This window comes from Mauremys reevesii, linkage group 8 (assembly GCF_016161935.1).
Source record: "Mauremys reevesii isolate NIE-2019 linkage group 8, ASM1616193v1, whole genome shotgun sequence".
Lineage (NCBI taxonomy): Eukaryota > Metazoa > Chordata > Testudines > Geoemydidae > Mauremys > Mauremys reevesii.
The window spans coordinates 93,949,515-93,965,814 of record NC_052630.1 but is presented as its reverse complement, the minus strand read 5'-3'; the positions used below and the strand labels follow the sequence as shown (position 1 = coordinate 93,965,814).

Below are 16,300 nucleotides of genomic sequence, written 5' to 3'. Positions count from 1 at the left end.
CTAAAATTTCATACAGACAATGACTTGCTTATACTGCTCTGTATACTACGCACGGAAATGTAAGTGCACTATTTATATTCCAGTTGATTTATTTTATAATTCTAGGGTAAAAATGAGAGTCAGCAATTTTTCAGTAATAGCGTGTTGTGACACTTTTGTATTTTGATGTCTGGTTTTGTAAGCAAGTAGTTTTTAAGTGAGGTGAGAGTTGCGGGTACACAAGACAAATCAGACTCCTGAAAGGGGTACAGTAGTCTGGAAAGGTTGAGAGCCACTGCCCTAGACAAGACAAACAAGGGTTAGGGGGAAAGAAAGGGTTCTGTGCCCTGGCTGCCCATTTTACAGATGGGCAACTAAGGCACAGAAAGATTAAATTACATACCCAAGGTCACACAAGGAGTCTGTGGCAGATCTCATGTGTCCCAGTCCAGTGTCTTAAGCACAAAACCATCCTTCCTTGGTATGGAAGGCCCATACAAGGTCTATGAACCAGGCCCCACTTAACTCCTAATCTAATATGACCCTTCCCAAGGAAACTTGGTTGGTTTTATTACTGGTATCATACTTTTTGGCTCATGTTTCCGTCTTTCCTTTACTCCTCTATCTAACCTACTATATGGCCTCCCTCACCAGAGTGCCTCACAATCTTTAATTGATGTATGCAGTGTTGTAGCCGTGTCGGTCCCGGGCTTCACCTCGAATGGTCCCTTAGAATATATGCTGACTACTTATACCAAACTATCTGTCCGACCTTGTGTTTAGCTATGACAGGCTGAGTACCTTTCCCAGACCTGAAGAAGAGCTGTTTGCAGCTCGAAAGCTTGTGTCTCTCACCAACAGAAGTTGGTCCAATAAGAGAGATTACCTCACCCACCTAGTCTCTCAGTCTTCAGTGCATCTCTCCTCTCAACATCCCTCTGAGGTAAGGAAGTACTGTTGTCCACACTGAGGTTTGGGGAACCAAAGCACAAAGAGGCTAAGTGACTTGCCCAAGTTCACACAGGAAATCTGTGGCAGAGCAGAGATGTGAAAAGTCTAGTTCCTTAACCACTTAACTATCCATCTATTCCCCTACCTTCCCATTGCCTTCTCTGACTCTTACTTGCAAGCACACACATTCACAGCCAAAGATTCCTGAGGTCTTAAGGTTACAAACACACAACAGGACAAGGGGACAGTGTGAAACGTTCCAGCTTCCCACCAAACCAATAAAAGGCCACATTTTCACACTTTGGTCTTAAGTTTGAAATTTGGGTATAGCTCTAATATTGATCCATAATGTGATTTGAAACTTGGCTTGCTACAGTCCAAATGCCAGAGGGAATTGAGTTATGGACTTTAGGCTTTGTACACTCTGCCAAGATCTGCCCCTATAACCCAAACAACTTGGAGAAAAAAAGGAGACTAGCGTTAATATAGTAGACAGTCCATCACATACTTTCTTCATATAGTCATATGCCACCAAAAAGCAATGTTCTGGTAAGGAAGTGTTTCATAAATAAGTTTATTTGAGTCCTATAAGCACAATAATACACAGTCTGGATCACTAATCTGTCAAACTAACTGATCCCTAAATAACAGCAGGTTGCTTAGAGTTCTTACAAGGACAATTTTAAAGTAGTTCCTAACCATCAGCATTACAAAATGACTCTTTTCCCTCAATAAATGCTTCTGCAGGGAGTGTGTGCAGAGACTATGGTGCAGGTTTATTACAAACAAAAGGAAGTATTTATTAACACAATGTACAGGCAACCTGTGGAACTCATTGCTGTGGCATGTTGTGAAGGCCAAAGTTAAAAAAAAAAGAGCTAAATAAGTTCATGGAGGATAGGTCCATCAATGGCTGTTAGCCAACATGGTCATGGTTGCATTCTCGAGATGACCCTAAACCTCTAATTGCCAGAAGATGGGGTGGATACCTCAAACTGCTCTGTTCTATACACCGTCCCCGAAGCTCCGGTACAGGCCGCTCGTGGAGACCCATTATGGCTGTTCTTATGACTCTCTGGCTCAACAGTGAGGGCACTCCCCTGGGAGAGCCATGTTCCAGTCCCTGCTCTGATGTATCCCCACTTCCTGGCTAAGTGCTCTAAACACTGGACTATAGGGTGGAAGGGGGCCGACCCACCACTCTTGCTTTATGTGGAGTCTGATCTGATAAGTATACTCTTAGGCCGACCCTGAGAACACCTACCAGATCTGGTCACGCAGGCAAGAGCGGCAGGGGAAAGCCACATTTGTGGATCCTCCTGGTGCTTAGGCTTTGAGTCGGTTGGCAGCATCAGGACTTAGGTGGCTTTGAGCATGCCCAGTAGCAGAAATATAGGGGACTTTACCAATGAAAAGTTAGATGCCATGGGAATTTAGGTGCTTACCAGGTGAGGCAGCAGCTGAACAAACGTTTTAAATTTTGGAGTTAGGTATCTAAAGTAGCCGTTAAATCCCTCTGTGGATTTAGCCCATGGGTCTGTCTACACTCCAGCAAAAGTCCCACGGCTGGCCTGAGTCAGCTGGCCCGAGTCAGTAGGTCTTTTATTGCAGTGTAGATGTAACCTAAGTCACGTCTGAAAATTTAGACTTAAGCTCCTCACTCACATATGTGTTTTTCAAAATGTTACCCAATGCGTGTAGAGCCTTGCTGAGTTACATCCCATTACATCTTAGATTTGAAAAGATTTTTTTTTCGCTTTCCTTCCGTTTTTAAAGGGGCAGAGGTTGGAATTTGTTTCATGTTTTATCTAGTATATTAAAATAGTGTTTTCTCTGGAAATTGGTGTTATGGGACCAATGGACAATTCTGCTCCACCTGTATGTTTACAAGTCCTGTTTTGGGTTCAAAATAAGCAGTTTGAATAATATATGCTCTTGTTTGTGTAAATCACTTCTACTAGTGGTTTATCACTTAGATTCTTCAGTGATGGATAATTTGGAAGAAGACTGGTTTCATGCACCCAGCAAACCTCACATTGACGTTATGGGAAGATCTGCTGTGTATTGAGGGCAGTATGGAGTCCTAAATGTATAACTCTGCCCATGGACCATGCTTAGAAAAGAAATTCAGCTCAATCATTAGTCATTACAGAATGAGTTTGCTCTAGAAATAGTATAGATAGATTCGCTTTAGACCGCTGAATACAAAAGGGCATTACTGGTATTATTCAGCACAACATTGTAGTTCAGTGTCCTCCTGTGGAACATTACTGGTGTTTAGAGAACTGTGTTCACTAGCCCTGTTTATCTCCTGCCCACATACAGAAGTGGGTATTCCCATTCTGCTCCATTTCTCATTGGTAAGCAGGGTGTTTACTGGCTTGTATCTGTCTCAGCTTTGACACCATAACAAAAGGTTAGTAATCATGAATGCATTCTTTTATTTATGCGCCACAGTGCCTCTATTTTTTTCTGCAAAAACCCTTCACTCGCCTCTTGCCCAGCCTTTAGAAATGAGGATCAAATGTGAACTTTCATGGTTTATTTATAGTGTAGCTTTTACGGAACGAGAGAAATGATTAAAAAGCAATTTTACAAAATATTTTGTTTTAAGAGAGAATTCATTGTGCTTTAAATCACTGTATTCATTGTACAGTCTAGACTGGCAAACAAAGAAGTTATATCATCATTCAAATTAAGAATGCACAATTCTTGGTGACTGGCATTATGGATTTGGATGTAAACCTCAAATAAACTATTTCTGAACAGCAGTATTATGAATTTGCTATATTTAAGACTGTGTTGGAGTCAGGATACTGGAATAGATTGACCATTTAATCTAATTCTAATCTTCCTTTGTTTCTGTTTTCATTATAAATTCATATTTTCAGTGTTTTGTTTTGTTTTGTTTTTTCAAAATTGCTGAATAATATCAGCTGGGAGTAAAGTTTCTGGTCAAATTAATAATGGCCAAGCTGACTTTAAACAAAAAAAATCATTGAAATACAAAAAAAAAAAAAAGAGAGAAGAAGAAAGTATAGTAAGTAATCCCTTGGGATATTTTGAACACCCTAAAATGGGTGAATTGTTGTTTGAAAATTTCTGACTACTCATTTTTTAACTCTCTTTGCTTTGTTGTCACGACTGTGATCAGTTTACACTATATATAAATCACTAACAAACCTAAATATTGATTAATGTGACTCTGATGTATTTAAAAATACAAAAGTGTTTACCTAATAGACTAAAAAGACAACTTGGGTGCCAGCTTCCTCTGTTTTTCAAAACATAAGAAATGTATTGTCGGGGTGGGTGAATCAGTTCAGAAACTAAACTGCAGCCAGAACCTGTTTTCAGGTTTCTTCAATAAGGACACCTTACTCCATTCTGCTCTCTGACTCCCATTATAATCATGGTACCCTCCCCACCCAAGCCCAAAGGCATCACACAGCCACACACTCAGTTCAGAGCCACTTGTGCTCAGGAAGCAGCAGAGGTGCTGGAACAGGTGGTGCTGCCGCACCCTCTGGCTTGAAGTGATTTCCATCATGTACAGGGTTTACAGTTTGATTCAATGGCTCTCAGCACCCCCACTATACAAATGGTTCCAGCCCCCCTGGAGAAGCTTCCAGCACTCCTCAGGCTGAAACTGGCATATTTAAAAATAGGGGAAGTCGTGGGATTGGGAGAGGGAAACTCAACTCTGAGGAAAAAGGGAGACCTCAAACTTTGGAGAAGGATTGTAACTTTAGGTTGCTGTCCCATAGAACAGCTGGAAAAACAGTCGTGGGGCAAATTCTGGACTAGTGTCACTCCACTGAGTTAATTGCTTGTGCTTTTCTTTTTGGGGATGAGTTTTCAATAGTGCAGCCTCCTTTTCCAGGTTCAATATTCACCTGCAGTGAAACTGGGGATGCAAATCAGATAGCTAGAAGTACAAAGCTGCATAGGAATACAAACAAGGTTGATACAAAATGTATATCCCTTAAGCTTTCCCATGGTGGTGTATTTGTACTGTAAAGCGGAGAGGGCTCATTTATGGGGGAAAATGTTATACTATAAATTATAACAGAGAGAATGTTCTTTATTTAGTATCTTCTTACTGTTTATTTATGTCACATACAGACTACAAATTCCACACAACCTCTTTCATCAGTTTACTACAGAGTTTGTCAGATACAGGCTATGTAATCACAAGCAATGGTTGAGTTCATATCCCCTATTACAGAACAGAAAATAGGGGGAGAAAGTAGCCCTTTTTTTACATAAAACCCGGAGGAGTTGTTTTTTTTTTGTTTTGTTTTGGTTTTGGTTTTTTTTGCCAAAAAGGACATCAAACCTTCCCTATAGGATCATAGCCTGGCTGGTGTGTGGTGGTTTCCGAGCCCTCATGTGTCTGTGGGAAGAGACTGCATTATCTCCTCAGAAATGGCACTCTGAGGTGTTCTCTAGGGAGTTCCATATCTATCTGAGCTGACCTTGCTTTATGTGTGTGCATAGGTAGGCTCACAGATGAGCCTAAATAGTTTTGATCTAAACATACTCTGCTGGTACAGCTCCCCAAAAGGACCCTGAGCCACGACCTGGTGGAGAAGGAGGGCCCAGCCCGGGTCCCCCATTCCACACCTGGTTGAGAGCAAGCTCCCAAAGGGGACAAAGACTGTGATGCCTTTGCCTAGGGGTAGGGGCCAGACATCTCTGCCCCCCTTCTGCCTGGGAATCAAGAGACTGGAAACTGGGTGCACTAACCACTAGGCCACCTGGCCCTCTGAGCACTGTGCTACAGGCACTAATAACAGGGCAGATTGAGGCTCCTGCTTGGGCAATTAAAAAGCCTGCAGTGTTCTGATTAGAGCTATATGATTCTTTGGCTCTTTGACATTGAACTGTCTGTGGGCTGTAGCTCTAATGTTGTGCTTTGAAATAGTACAGCCCCTGCCATTTTTGTTTCCTTCAGTCATGAGGTGATGAATCCATCCAACTCCAAGGGACTACTTGTGCGAGTCCCCCCAAATTATTCCTCAGTCCTGCAAAGCGATCCTTCTCCGCAGACCCTGACACCTGCAGGGAGCCCTATTGATTGCAGCATGATTGCCCAAGAGGATCCTTTTCCAGGAACACGGGAGTCTCCAAACCTGGCTTTGCTTTGACCTTACCCCAATCAGGATGGAGCTCTGCCTGCTGCAGCTCAGTACTAGAAGATGAGGGCAGCTGCGAGCTACACTGCAGAACTTCATGAGTTACATTTGGCTTCTGGAGCACATTTTGGCCTGCCTCGCTTCAGGGAATCGATACTTCGGAAAAGGGATTAAGAGATCTCTTCTAAAATACCACTTTATTAGAGAAATCATCTCCCCAGGGATGTGTGTAACATTTCCTCTAGTTACCATAAATAATAAGAGAGAGTCTGCTCTTCCCCAGACTCTTAGTAAGAAAAAGGAACAGATTTTTGCCTCATTGAAGAGTCTATAGTACTGTACATTGTTCGCCTGACTGCTGTATAATAGGATTGAACATATTTTAAGACATCTGGTCTGTTAACCTGAAACAAAATACATTTGTAATGTTCTGACTGTTTTTTTTGAAACACTTTGTTCTTGTCAAAAAGTATTTTAAATTAAAGTAGGCATTTCCAGCTTGCGTTTATCTTTTAACAGGAGGCCATGGAGAGAATGGGAAAAATCGGGAAAATCGTGCAGCCAGACCACAGGGATAAAAGGTAATCTTGATTTTTAAGTATCTATTGATGAGAGTGAAGAACTCACTTCAACCAAAGTATATGCCTCTCTGCCTCTAGCCCTGTTTGAATGCAATAACAGCTGTCTCTCTATTTACATTGTATGTTGGCAGGGAAATGTCACAAATGGAGCGTAAAAAGGCATGGGGTAAAATTTTCAAAAGTGCCTAAATGATTTAGGAGCCTAGGCCCTACTTGCAGAAGTGGTGTAGGCTCCTAAGTCACTGAGGTGCTTTTGAAAATTTTACCCATGGTTAAAAAGCTCGCAGGATAATCTCCATATACCACAACTGTCTTCAAGTGAAAGAAAAGGACACACATTTCTGAGATGCTGAATTAGTTAAGGACCTGCATTATGGAATAGCTCCATTCCAGCTGTGTATTTCAAAGGCATCCATCACCGTAGCATCAAGGCTCTGAGCTATTCCATTGAGTAAAAATGCCTAAACCTTATCACTAGCCTTAAACTAGACAGCAGTTCTGTAGAGCAGGTGATGAATGTGCAGTAGAAGTGTGTGAGCGCCACCTGCAGGCCTGTTAGGAGATCTACAAATAAATTAATAGACTCCCGCTTTGTAGATACTCAGGTCCATGTACTATCCAGTCTGATTTTTCATACAGCTTAGAAAGTGAAGTAAGTGTTTGTCCCTCTGTTGCTGAGGGAAAGTGAAGAGGTTTATGGTAAAATGCAGGACAAATCAAAATTTTAAGAACACTCAGTCAGAGAGCAAAACATTTTTCAGCTAGAGGGAAACTAATAAATTACTGTTTGTGATGCAGCCACTGCTTTAGTTTTCTCCAGGCTTGTAGGGTGAAAATCTTGCTCTCTCTCATCTTCATTGGCAGCTGGGGAAGAAGGAGTAACCAGTATCGCTTAGCATGAGACAGCACAAAGAGCAGGGAGGATTTGAGTAAACGTAGGGGAGGTATTAGTCATATTTGAAAAGGATTAGGCCCTTGGGGCTAAGTTCTCTCTGTTGGTGGGTGTAAATGGGAAATATGCCATTAAGGTCAATGGACTTGCCTTCATTTACACCCGCAGAGAATTCTGCCATAGGAAAGAGTGTCTGAAAATCAAAGCTAGGCTTAGGGTAACCGAAAGGTATAATTATAACTTGAAATCACTTGTCTGGGTAAAAACTCAGCTCTGGCAAAACACAGGACTCTACTGCCAATAAAGCTTGTCATTTATAACTGAATCAAAACCACTTCTGGTGCTTCCCTGGCTAGAGTAAACATGAATATTGTGGGGTATTTAAACTGCTTCAGAACTTTAAATTTGTTTAATTTTTTTTTACGCAGATTTTATGACAAGAAGTATGAAGTGTTTTTGAAACTTGCTGAACATCAGAGAGAGTATAAAGCCATCATGCAAGGCGTATAATCAACAATCATATAGTCTGGGAACAACAGGGATCACAGAATTTCCAGGGGTTTACAACTAAAAGTTCATAGGAATTTTGTCTCGTGTCATTCAATTTAAAACAAAATTGTTCTAATTTTAATTTAAAAATCTAGTACTTTCACTACGTGCTGCTGCACTGAGTAATCTTCCAAGCCACTGCACGCCATTGGACTATAGATTGGGGTTCTCAATCTATTTCTTTCTGAGCCCCCCCTAACATGCTATAAAAACTCCACAACAAAGTTTTTTCTGCATATAAAAGCCAGAGCCGGCATTAGCAGATAGCAAGCAGGGCAATTGTCCAGGGCCCCACACTACAAGGGGTATTGCGAAGCTAAATTGTTCAATCTTTGGTTTCAGTGCCAGGTGATGGGGTCTGGGTCCCTGGGCTGCAATCCTGCATGGCGTAGCTTTGGCTTTCTGCTCTGGGCCCTAGCGAGTCTAATGCCGGCCAGGCTCGGTGGACCCCCTGAAACCTGCCCCAAGCCCCTGTTTGAGAACCACTGCTATAGATGACCATTGACTCCAGTTAAAAAAAAAAACCAGACATGCCACCAGGGCCAACACTCAGGTAATGACCATGAGCTGGAAAAGCAGAAGAAAGCAGTTAATTGGCTCACCAAAGCAAACCACTAGTGGCTAGGCTAGAAAGGCTGTTGCATTTTTAACATGGATTCTGCTGTACTGTTTCATAAGATGACTAGCAAAGCAGGCCTACTGCTCCATTTAATTCTAGCACCACTCCTCTGATACAGTTAAGATTGACATTGAATTTTCATGGTAAACTCCTACTGTCCAGAGTGTAAAATTTGATGATAGCATTTCTGTCTGGGTGCTGATATTTTCGAAACATGCTTGTGACCTGGAATTTGTGTTTTGGTTTTTTCTCTCTGATACACCACAAATTTCAAAAGTAATTTCAAGGGGAAAAAGTGGGATGGGCATTGCTTTTTATTTGGGTGATTTCCCCCTCCTTGCAGTGTCAGACACTTGGCTGTCAGATAACTCAATCCATTTTGTCTATGGCAAGTGATTCGTCCTTAATGTGCACCAATCATTTTGAAGATGGAAAAACAGCCAGCCATTAATATTTAAAGATCAGATTGCGCCGAAGCAATTTTTTTTAAGCATGTTTATAATGCAGGTACCTTTCCATGACTCACGGATGCTAATAAAACATCCTGCTGGCTGCTTCTCATATAGCCACCAATGAAGCTGTCCATATGAATCCGTGCCCATCCTCACATCAGAGACAGGGTCTGTGTTTGGTGACACAGGAGACATGAAACTGGGAGTGTTGAGCATGGAGCCCCGCTGTATCGTAAGTGCAGGAGAGGCACAGGTTGGCTTCCCTCAGTCCTGCGTTTGTGTCTGCACAAAAGACTTCCCATGCTGTGTATTGCAAACCAAAGAGAAACAGGGCTCCCTTGTGAGATGTGAGGTCCCAGCCCTGCAAGAATCTGAGGACCCAGTCCTGCAAGAATCTGAGCACCCCCAATGACTTCACTAAGAGTTTCACAGGAGAAACAAACATTCTGTTACTTATCCATGATTTGTGTATTTGTTATTGTTTGAACAGCAGTGCCCAGCAAGTTAGGGTTTTAACCCTGTTTAAAAAGCAGAAGGAGACAGCATTCACCATGAAAGGGGAACAAAGGTGGAGGTAGAGACAGAGGTATCTTAGCAGCCTTAAAAAAAAGCACACAGCCGACCATGCAAACTAATTGTGACTCTATTCTAGATCACCAGTGACAACATTTTTAACTCCTAAACTCCCAGCCTATTCTTTGGCCACTCACGCTGAGCCCTTACTATACAACAGCAATAACTATAGTACGTTTATATGAAATGTGACCCCAACTTTATTCACTTGGCTTAATGGAAATTCCATTCTTTAGTATGTGCAAACAGGAGTCACCTGATGACAAAATTATACTCCACATACCTTAAAAATAACAGCCAGTTTCTGAAAAAAAAATTAATGTTAGTAGTCAGTGCTCAAAAACGTCTGGCAACTTTTTTTAAAAAAGAAAAGACAATATATTTCCTGCCTTGCAGCTCATGGAAAAGCAGGTGCTGCCCTCTCCGTAGTACTTAGTATGAGTATCTATCTATGCTTTCTGAGTTCATAGTTAAAACCAATGACAGTTGAAGGGTATAAAGTGGGGGGAACATAAACACAGGGAAAAGTGGGGTTCAATATTGGTATAGGATAGGATGAACTTCAAGAGGATGATAAGTTATGTCAATTGAAAATACATCACCCCAAAAAAAATCCCACAAACATGACTGTTAGAGACCAGTATATTGTAAACAATAAATATTCATATTTATATATATATACACATACAAGTAACATGTGAAGAGTAGTTCTGTTATTTTCAATACATATCACAGATTATCTATGGACAGAATGCAGTGTTTTCTTGCAGAATCCCAATAATTTTAACTACTAGCAAAAAACAAAAAACAAAAAACCAACAAGACTATCATAGGCTTCCTACTATTTATATCATCATAAATTTGGCCTTGATGTTTTTTGCTGAACTAGTACAGGGACTTACAAGGAAACTACAGGGAGCATACAAAGTTTACAGGAAATGAATAACAATGCTGACTTTGTTAAAACTCAGATGCACAGAGCTTAAGGAAGCTGCTAAAAATGTACCTTGTGTTCATATATTTGAGAGTTGGATAAAGATTTGTTCAGATTCCTTGCATAATCCCTTCAATCCCTTTTTATTTCACTCTCCCTAGAGTACTTTTATTTCATTTTGTATTTTGACTCAAGCTAATATTATGAACATATTCATATTGTCTGTTTAACATCAAGATTACAATTGTTAAACAGATACCTGGGAAAGTTTGTAATCCGATGGATGAGCTTATCATAATAAGCATTGCTGGCACAAAGCACCTACAGATAACCTCTTAGAGGAACCACGTAGTTGACATTTTATTCCCCATGCCACACTCGTGACGTCTTAGAAAGTTCTACAGTAATAAGACTATGTAGGGTCTCGAGATTACATTATAGTAAACCACAACTGAGATGCAACTAGTTAGATGTAAAGTGGTTTCTTAAAAAATGTTCAGGTATAAAGTGACCGGCTTTGTAATTTTAGACCTTGTGCATATGTAACACCAGTTGTCGGTGGGCGGGATCAAACCTCAGAAGCTTAGTGCATGAGCCTCTAGTGCATGAGCTAAAAGCCATATGTCTCTTAGCTAAGGATGTGGAACAGACTCATTATTCTCTCTCTAAGTGGTCTTGGTGCCACTACATGGGACAGAGCACCACACCCAGGAGGTGTGGGGTTACACGTAGCTCCCAGACACGGTCATTTCAGGTCTTGCATGTTAAGGGAAGTCACATAAAAGGCTGCTTCACCATGCAGGAACCTAGTAAATACATAGCTGTATTAATAACCTAGGCTTGTGAGCATTTGCACAAATTAATCACTTGGCCATGGCAAGTGTACTGAGTCTTACTCCACTATAGGTCAATGTTAGAATGTTCTTCAAAAAAAAAAAATCAGTCCATCGCATGCTGCCCCCAGAGTCATGGAGAAGCCTGACACAGTCTGATGAAGGCTCATGAAGAAGTAGAAGTTTGAGTGTATCAGGATTCCGACAGCATGGTCTGAGTTGTAGAACTTGTCATATTTATATCTTCTGATTCCATTTGCTGGCAAATGTTAAACATGCAAATTAAGAGGAGGAAAACGACAACTAGGTCATCGACTGCTGCAAGGATTCCACAAAGAGGTTCATGCATCACGTCAAATCGGGAAGTTAAGCACATGATGGTCCCAAAGGAGCAAACAACAATTCTTAGGAAGAAGATCCATACGAGACCTCCCAGGGTAAAGATTCCTCTTAAGGCAAGATTTAGGAGTAGCGGCATGTCATAAAGGTAATCTGCAAACTAAATATTCAGTTGCATTGGGTTATGAAGTGATATTATTTTCTCTAACTCTAATTCATGGAGCTTTTTTGGTTACCAGATAAGCTTCTAATCAATGTTTTTAGTCTAAAATTTCTTAATCGCAAGATTTACCTCTAATGTCCAAGTGCAGCTACACTATTCACTTATTTTCCAAGATTCAGAAACAGATTTTTTCAGAAGAGCTCAGCTCCCACTCAGATATCAAAATAAAAGACTTTCAAAACAATGCCTTATATGTGGTGGTGGGATTTTTAAAGGGCACACAATTGTATTGACTGCTGATCTCTTTTGAAAATGTCATCTCGGGTGTGGGTGTGGAGTGCTTCAACGGGAGACTGTATGCTCTTTTCAGAATCTGGCCTTGGCAGCCCAATCCAGCAGTCGTTACTCAGGCAAACTCCAGGCATGGGGAGGTAAATATAATAAGACCGTAGGACCGAGCCCCTACTGGTAATAGCAGGTACTATGTAGGGTGACCAGATGTCCCGTTTTTAAAGGGACAGTCCCGTTTTTTGTGACTTTCTTATATAGGCGCCTATAACCCCCAACCCCCTGTCCCATTTTTTCCACAGTTGCTATCTGGTCACCCTAGTACTATGATACCAAGATACCCAGTGACCCTTTAAGATAACCAGTTTTTCCATACGGTACAGGCAATCGCTAGCTCCTGCTATGCTCCATTGCCCTGTTAGTATATTAAATTGATACACTATGTACTGAGCCATGCCTGGAGTAAATATACAAGAGGAAATATAATATCTGGATTTTCCCTTGGCCATTGTAATGATTTAACAAAGTAAGGAAACTATTAACCTGAAGAAATAACCTCCAGCCCAGAGGCTAAAGTAAGATCTGTTGCCCTTTGCAGGCCCTCCACCAGGAGGCAAGGAAGAGCTGCCTAAGGCAGGAAATGTATGTTGTCTAGCAAGGAATGAGCATGACTTATAGAGCACATGTACGTCTAGCCTTCATCTTACACAGCCCTCCCATTGCCCGTTGAGCCTCCAGGCCTGCTGAGATTTTGGCCTCAGTGGGTAGTTTACACTGTAGACATTGTGAACAGCCATGCTAGCCTCACCCCGAGAGTCTGGCCACCTCCAGGCAGAAATATGATAACTCCCTTCTGGTTTTGGATCGGACTTAGAAGCGAACCCCTAGAGGCAAGCTGAGATCCTGGGGTTCAAAGCTGAGCCACATACTCCAGTTTGGCCCATCTCTAGTTCAGTTTTCTCTCCCTTGCCTAATCTCCCCACTTATTTTCCCCTCCCTTCCAGAATGACTGAGCAGGGACCTAAGCACCCTGGTCAGAAGCACCTGCCGCAGGGCACCTGGCTAATAGGAATGTTGAGCCCTGCTGTAACTGGCATGACTTCCTTACAAAGCTACACACATGTGAACACCCAAAAACAGAACTCCCATAGTGACCAATTAGTTTACACTGTTCAGTCTCTTTCAACCCACTGCAGCTTGGGACAGGGCTAATTAAGCGGATGTAGAAATATCCACACTTACAGGTCGAGGTTGGCCAGAGAAACGCTTGTTGTAATCTCTGATGTCACGTACAGTCTGCTTGCTTGGCTTATCTTGTTGATTTTCACAAGAGGCATTATACAGAAGAATCACCTTCCCGTGGAAAACAAAAATGAGCATTAGGACTATACAGCCGAATGTAAAGCGATGCAGGTCTTGCAGCATGAAGAAAATTACTCCACTGCAATTTAGTATGCCTGTCAATATTTCTGTCACAATGACCTTTGTCTGGCTCCAAGTTTCGTCAGTGGGTCCATTTCTTACATGCAAACCCTCTCCTTCTGAAAGGAGTGGATGTTCTCGCAATATAATGTGCAGCCTCTGGCAAGGGTCAGATGAGGATAAGAAGTTCTGTCTTGGTTTTATGAAATATTTATGCCAGAGATTCAACAACTATGTGAGGGGGTGGGGGAGAGAAAGCACATTTAATATTTTACAGCATTCCCTGATATGACAGGCTTCAGATGCTAGAGGCAAATGACTGTAGTGCCATTCCAGCCTAAATGGGTTTTGAGATGCTAGAAAATAAGAGGCTGTACAAATATTACCCTTGGTATCTCTGCTCTTAATTCACTAACTGTCAAAAAGCAGATGTATAGAATAGAAATTACTCTTACTTTTTGTCTGCAGAGAGGACAGTTTATTGCTCCTAACCAGGAACCATGTTTCCAGTATGTAATTAGACAGGAACCTACAAAAAGCAAAATTGATATATTAAGGCATATGGTCTGGAGAATATTTAGGTAAAAAGGATTTGCAGGGAGACCAGCTAAGTTAATAGCCCCCTTTCCTCCCCTTATATCTGCCTAGATGCCACTCTGAAAAGTGACTGTCTAAAAAATGGCACTGCTCCTTCTGTGTTTTCAGAGACGTATCTGTGTCTTTCAGGTGAGACTCTGAAGTACAATAGGCCCCGACTCCAAAAGGAGCCCCATTGACCTTCACAGGGCCACTTTTTTGGAATAAGGTGCTCATCACCGTGAATAAGGGGATGAGAAACTGGCTCTTAGTGACTAAAAATTTTTTTACTCCTTTTTATTGCTGTCATCTCTATGGAACTACCACAGTTGCTGGATTCTGTTCTGTCCTTGTCGTCAACAGAATGGGTAAGTTCCAATTGCATGCCCATCAAGGCAACGCCTCTGTCCTTATATTATGTCCTCAGTTTCACCTGCACAACTTCACTGAAGACAGAGGATTGCACAGGTATAACTCAGGCCACAGTTTGAGGACAGAGTGATTGCACAAGCGCTGCTGAGGGCAGTATTTGATATAACAGCTCGAAACCCAGAAAGAGCCCAGCTTGACTTTCAGATCCCATGCTCTGCTTGCCAGCCTGACCGTGAGAAAAACAAATCTTTTAACTTGTAAACTGATCAGATTTGCTATGAACACCAGTGAAAATAACCGTGGAACCCCAAAATGTCATTTTGATTGTCATTTTATAGAGCAGAACTGTACTTTAATTATCTTTATTCTTAAAAATAACCTGTACCAGCCCGTGGGCACTCCTGAGCAACCCTACAATATCAAGTCTTTGGGAGCCCACAATTTAGGGAAAAAATCAGTAATTATACTTTTTTTTTTAGGATCATGCTTCAGAAGGGTGGCTATATGGGAAACAATGTTTTAACTGATGCATATGAAATCAAGTATATAGCTATTAGGGATATTATATAATAGACATGCTCTTAGGGATATTAAATTTGGCCCAAAAGTTTTTGAGGTTTTTTGTTTTTGTTTTTTGCAAGGGAAAAAAACCTCACCCCAATTTCTGAAACAATGGCTGCAATATTTAACATTTGTTTTTGTTTGCGTGCAGGTTTTTTGTTTGTTTGTTTTTACAGCCTTTATTTCTTGTTTGCATGTGCAAAAATCTCAGTTTTGAAAACGGACAGCATCTAGGTCTAAATCCCGTGTTGTTTGTATAAATGCAGCCCGGCACCCAGCTCCAAGTTTTTGCATGTGCAAAGCTCAGATAGAAAAAACTTCATGTTGGATTTCAGAGGTTGCTTTGGCCATTTAAGCCCTTATCCTGCACTAGCATCCATGTGGGCAGATTGCTTTATGCCAACTCCTCCTGAAGATAACAGGATCTCAGTGCACAATCAAACCTTAGCTTTCCAATGGCTTTTAAAGAAAGCAACCCATGGCAATTAAAAGTGTTGCCTGTTGAATCATTTGTAAAGGATTGCAGGAAGGGAAAAACCCCTCTGAAGTTCAGGTATTTGTGTGTCAGTGTGTTTTCATAAATTAGACCAAATCCCGTTTTAATCGAGTTTGCTACACTGCTTTTTGAGGGAGTTCACGGGGCTTCACTGAAATACTCTCTGGTTTTTGGTAATTAGAAAAAAAATATTGGTTCAAGATCAGTTTTCCTCCTAACTTCCTGAACATATGGTTCAAAATGAATCTGAAAATGAAAACTCAGGGAAGAACTGTATGAATTACCAATACAAATAAATTCTGATTTTTCTGTAAATCTCTGGTTAATCTGCTTGAAAAGCTATGGGTTGACCACACTTTAAAAAAAAAAATTGTGTCAAAGTGGGATTCATCAAAAGTGCTCAGCATTGACCTAATCCTGTTCTGATGGAAGCCAGTGGGCATTTTTCCAATGACTTCAGTCAGGGCAGATTTAGGCCTATGCTGCACTTTTCTTTTTTTTTTTTTGGACAGTCCCACCCTAAAGTTTTATTCATTTAAGACATGAAAAGCAGGCATTGTGCAAGGGGCCGATTCTATATAA

The 16,300-nt window shown here is 41.3% G+C and overlaps 3 protein-coding genes across 7 annotated transcripts in view; 2 read left to right on the top strand and 1 right to left on the bottom strand.

The window, feature by feature from the left end:
• Positions 1 to 10,535, top strand: part of FGGY (FGGY carbohydrate kinase domain containing) — a 365,851-nt gene extending 355,316 nt beyond the window's left edge. The window contains exons 16-17 of one of the 2 annotated variants that reach the window (XM_039486503.1): positions 6,588 to 6,649; positions 7,970 to 10,535. In XM_039486503.1, the coding sequence (XP_039342437.1) occupies positions 6,588 to 6,649; positions 7,970 to 8,051 (144 nt within the window). In that variant the 3' untranslated portion in view covers positions 8,052 to 10,535. Of the gene's footprint in view, positions 1 to 5,887; positions 6,087 to 6,587; positions 6,650 to 7,969 lie in introns of those variants that run through there. The other variant, XM_039486506.1, reaches the window with a different exon arrangement.
• Positions 10,536 to 10,564: 29 nt separating this feature from the next.
• LOC120371054 (E3 ubiquitin-protein ligase RNF170-like) overlaps positions 10,565 to 16,300 on the bottom strand; it is a 32,125-nt gene continuing 26,389 nt past the window's right edge. For 3 of the 4 annotated variants that reach the window (XM_039486509.1, XM_039486511.1, XM_039486510.1), the window contains 3 exons: positions 14,169 to 14,242; positions 13,534 to 13,644; positions 10,567 to 12,000 (listed from right to left, as the gene is read on the bottom strand). In XM_039486509.1, coding sequence (XP_039342443.1) covers positions 11,695 to 12,000; positions 13,534 to 13,644; positions 14,169 to 14,242 — 491 coding nt within the window. In that variant the 3' untranslated portion in view covers positions 10,567 to 11,694. Of the gene's footprint in view, positions 12,001 to 13,533; positions 13,645 to 14,168; positions 14,243 to 16,300 lie in introns of all 4 variants that reach the window. The other variant, XM_039486507.1, reaches the window with a different exon arrangement.
• Positions 14,710 to 16,300, top strand: part of HOOK1 (hook microtubule tethering protein 1) — a 75,254-nt gene continuing 73,663 nt past the window's right edge. The window contains exon 1 of the mRNA XM_039486500.1: positions 14,710 to 14,893. The gene's annotated coding sequence lies outside the window, so the exon portion shown is untranslated. The remainder of the gene's footprint in view (positions 14,894 to 16,300) is intronic.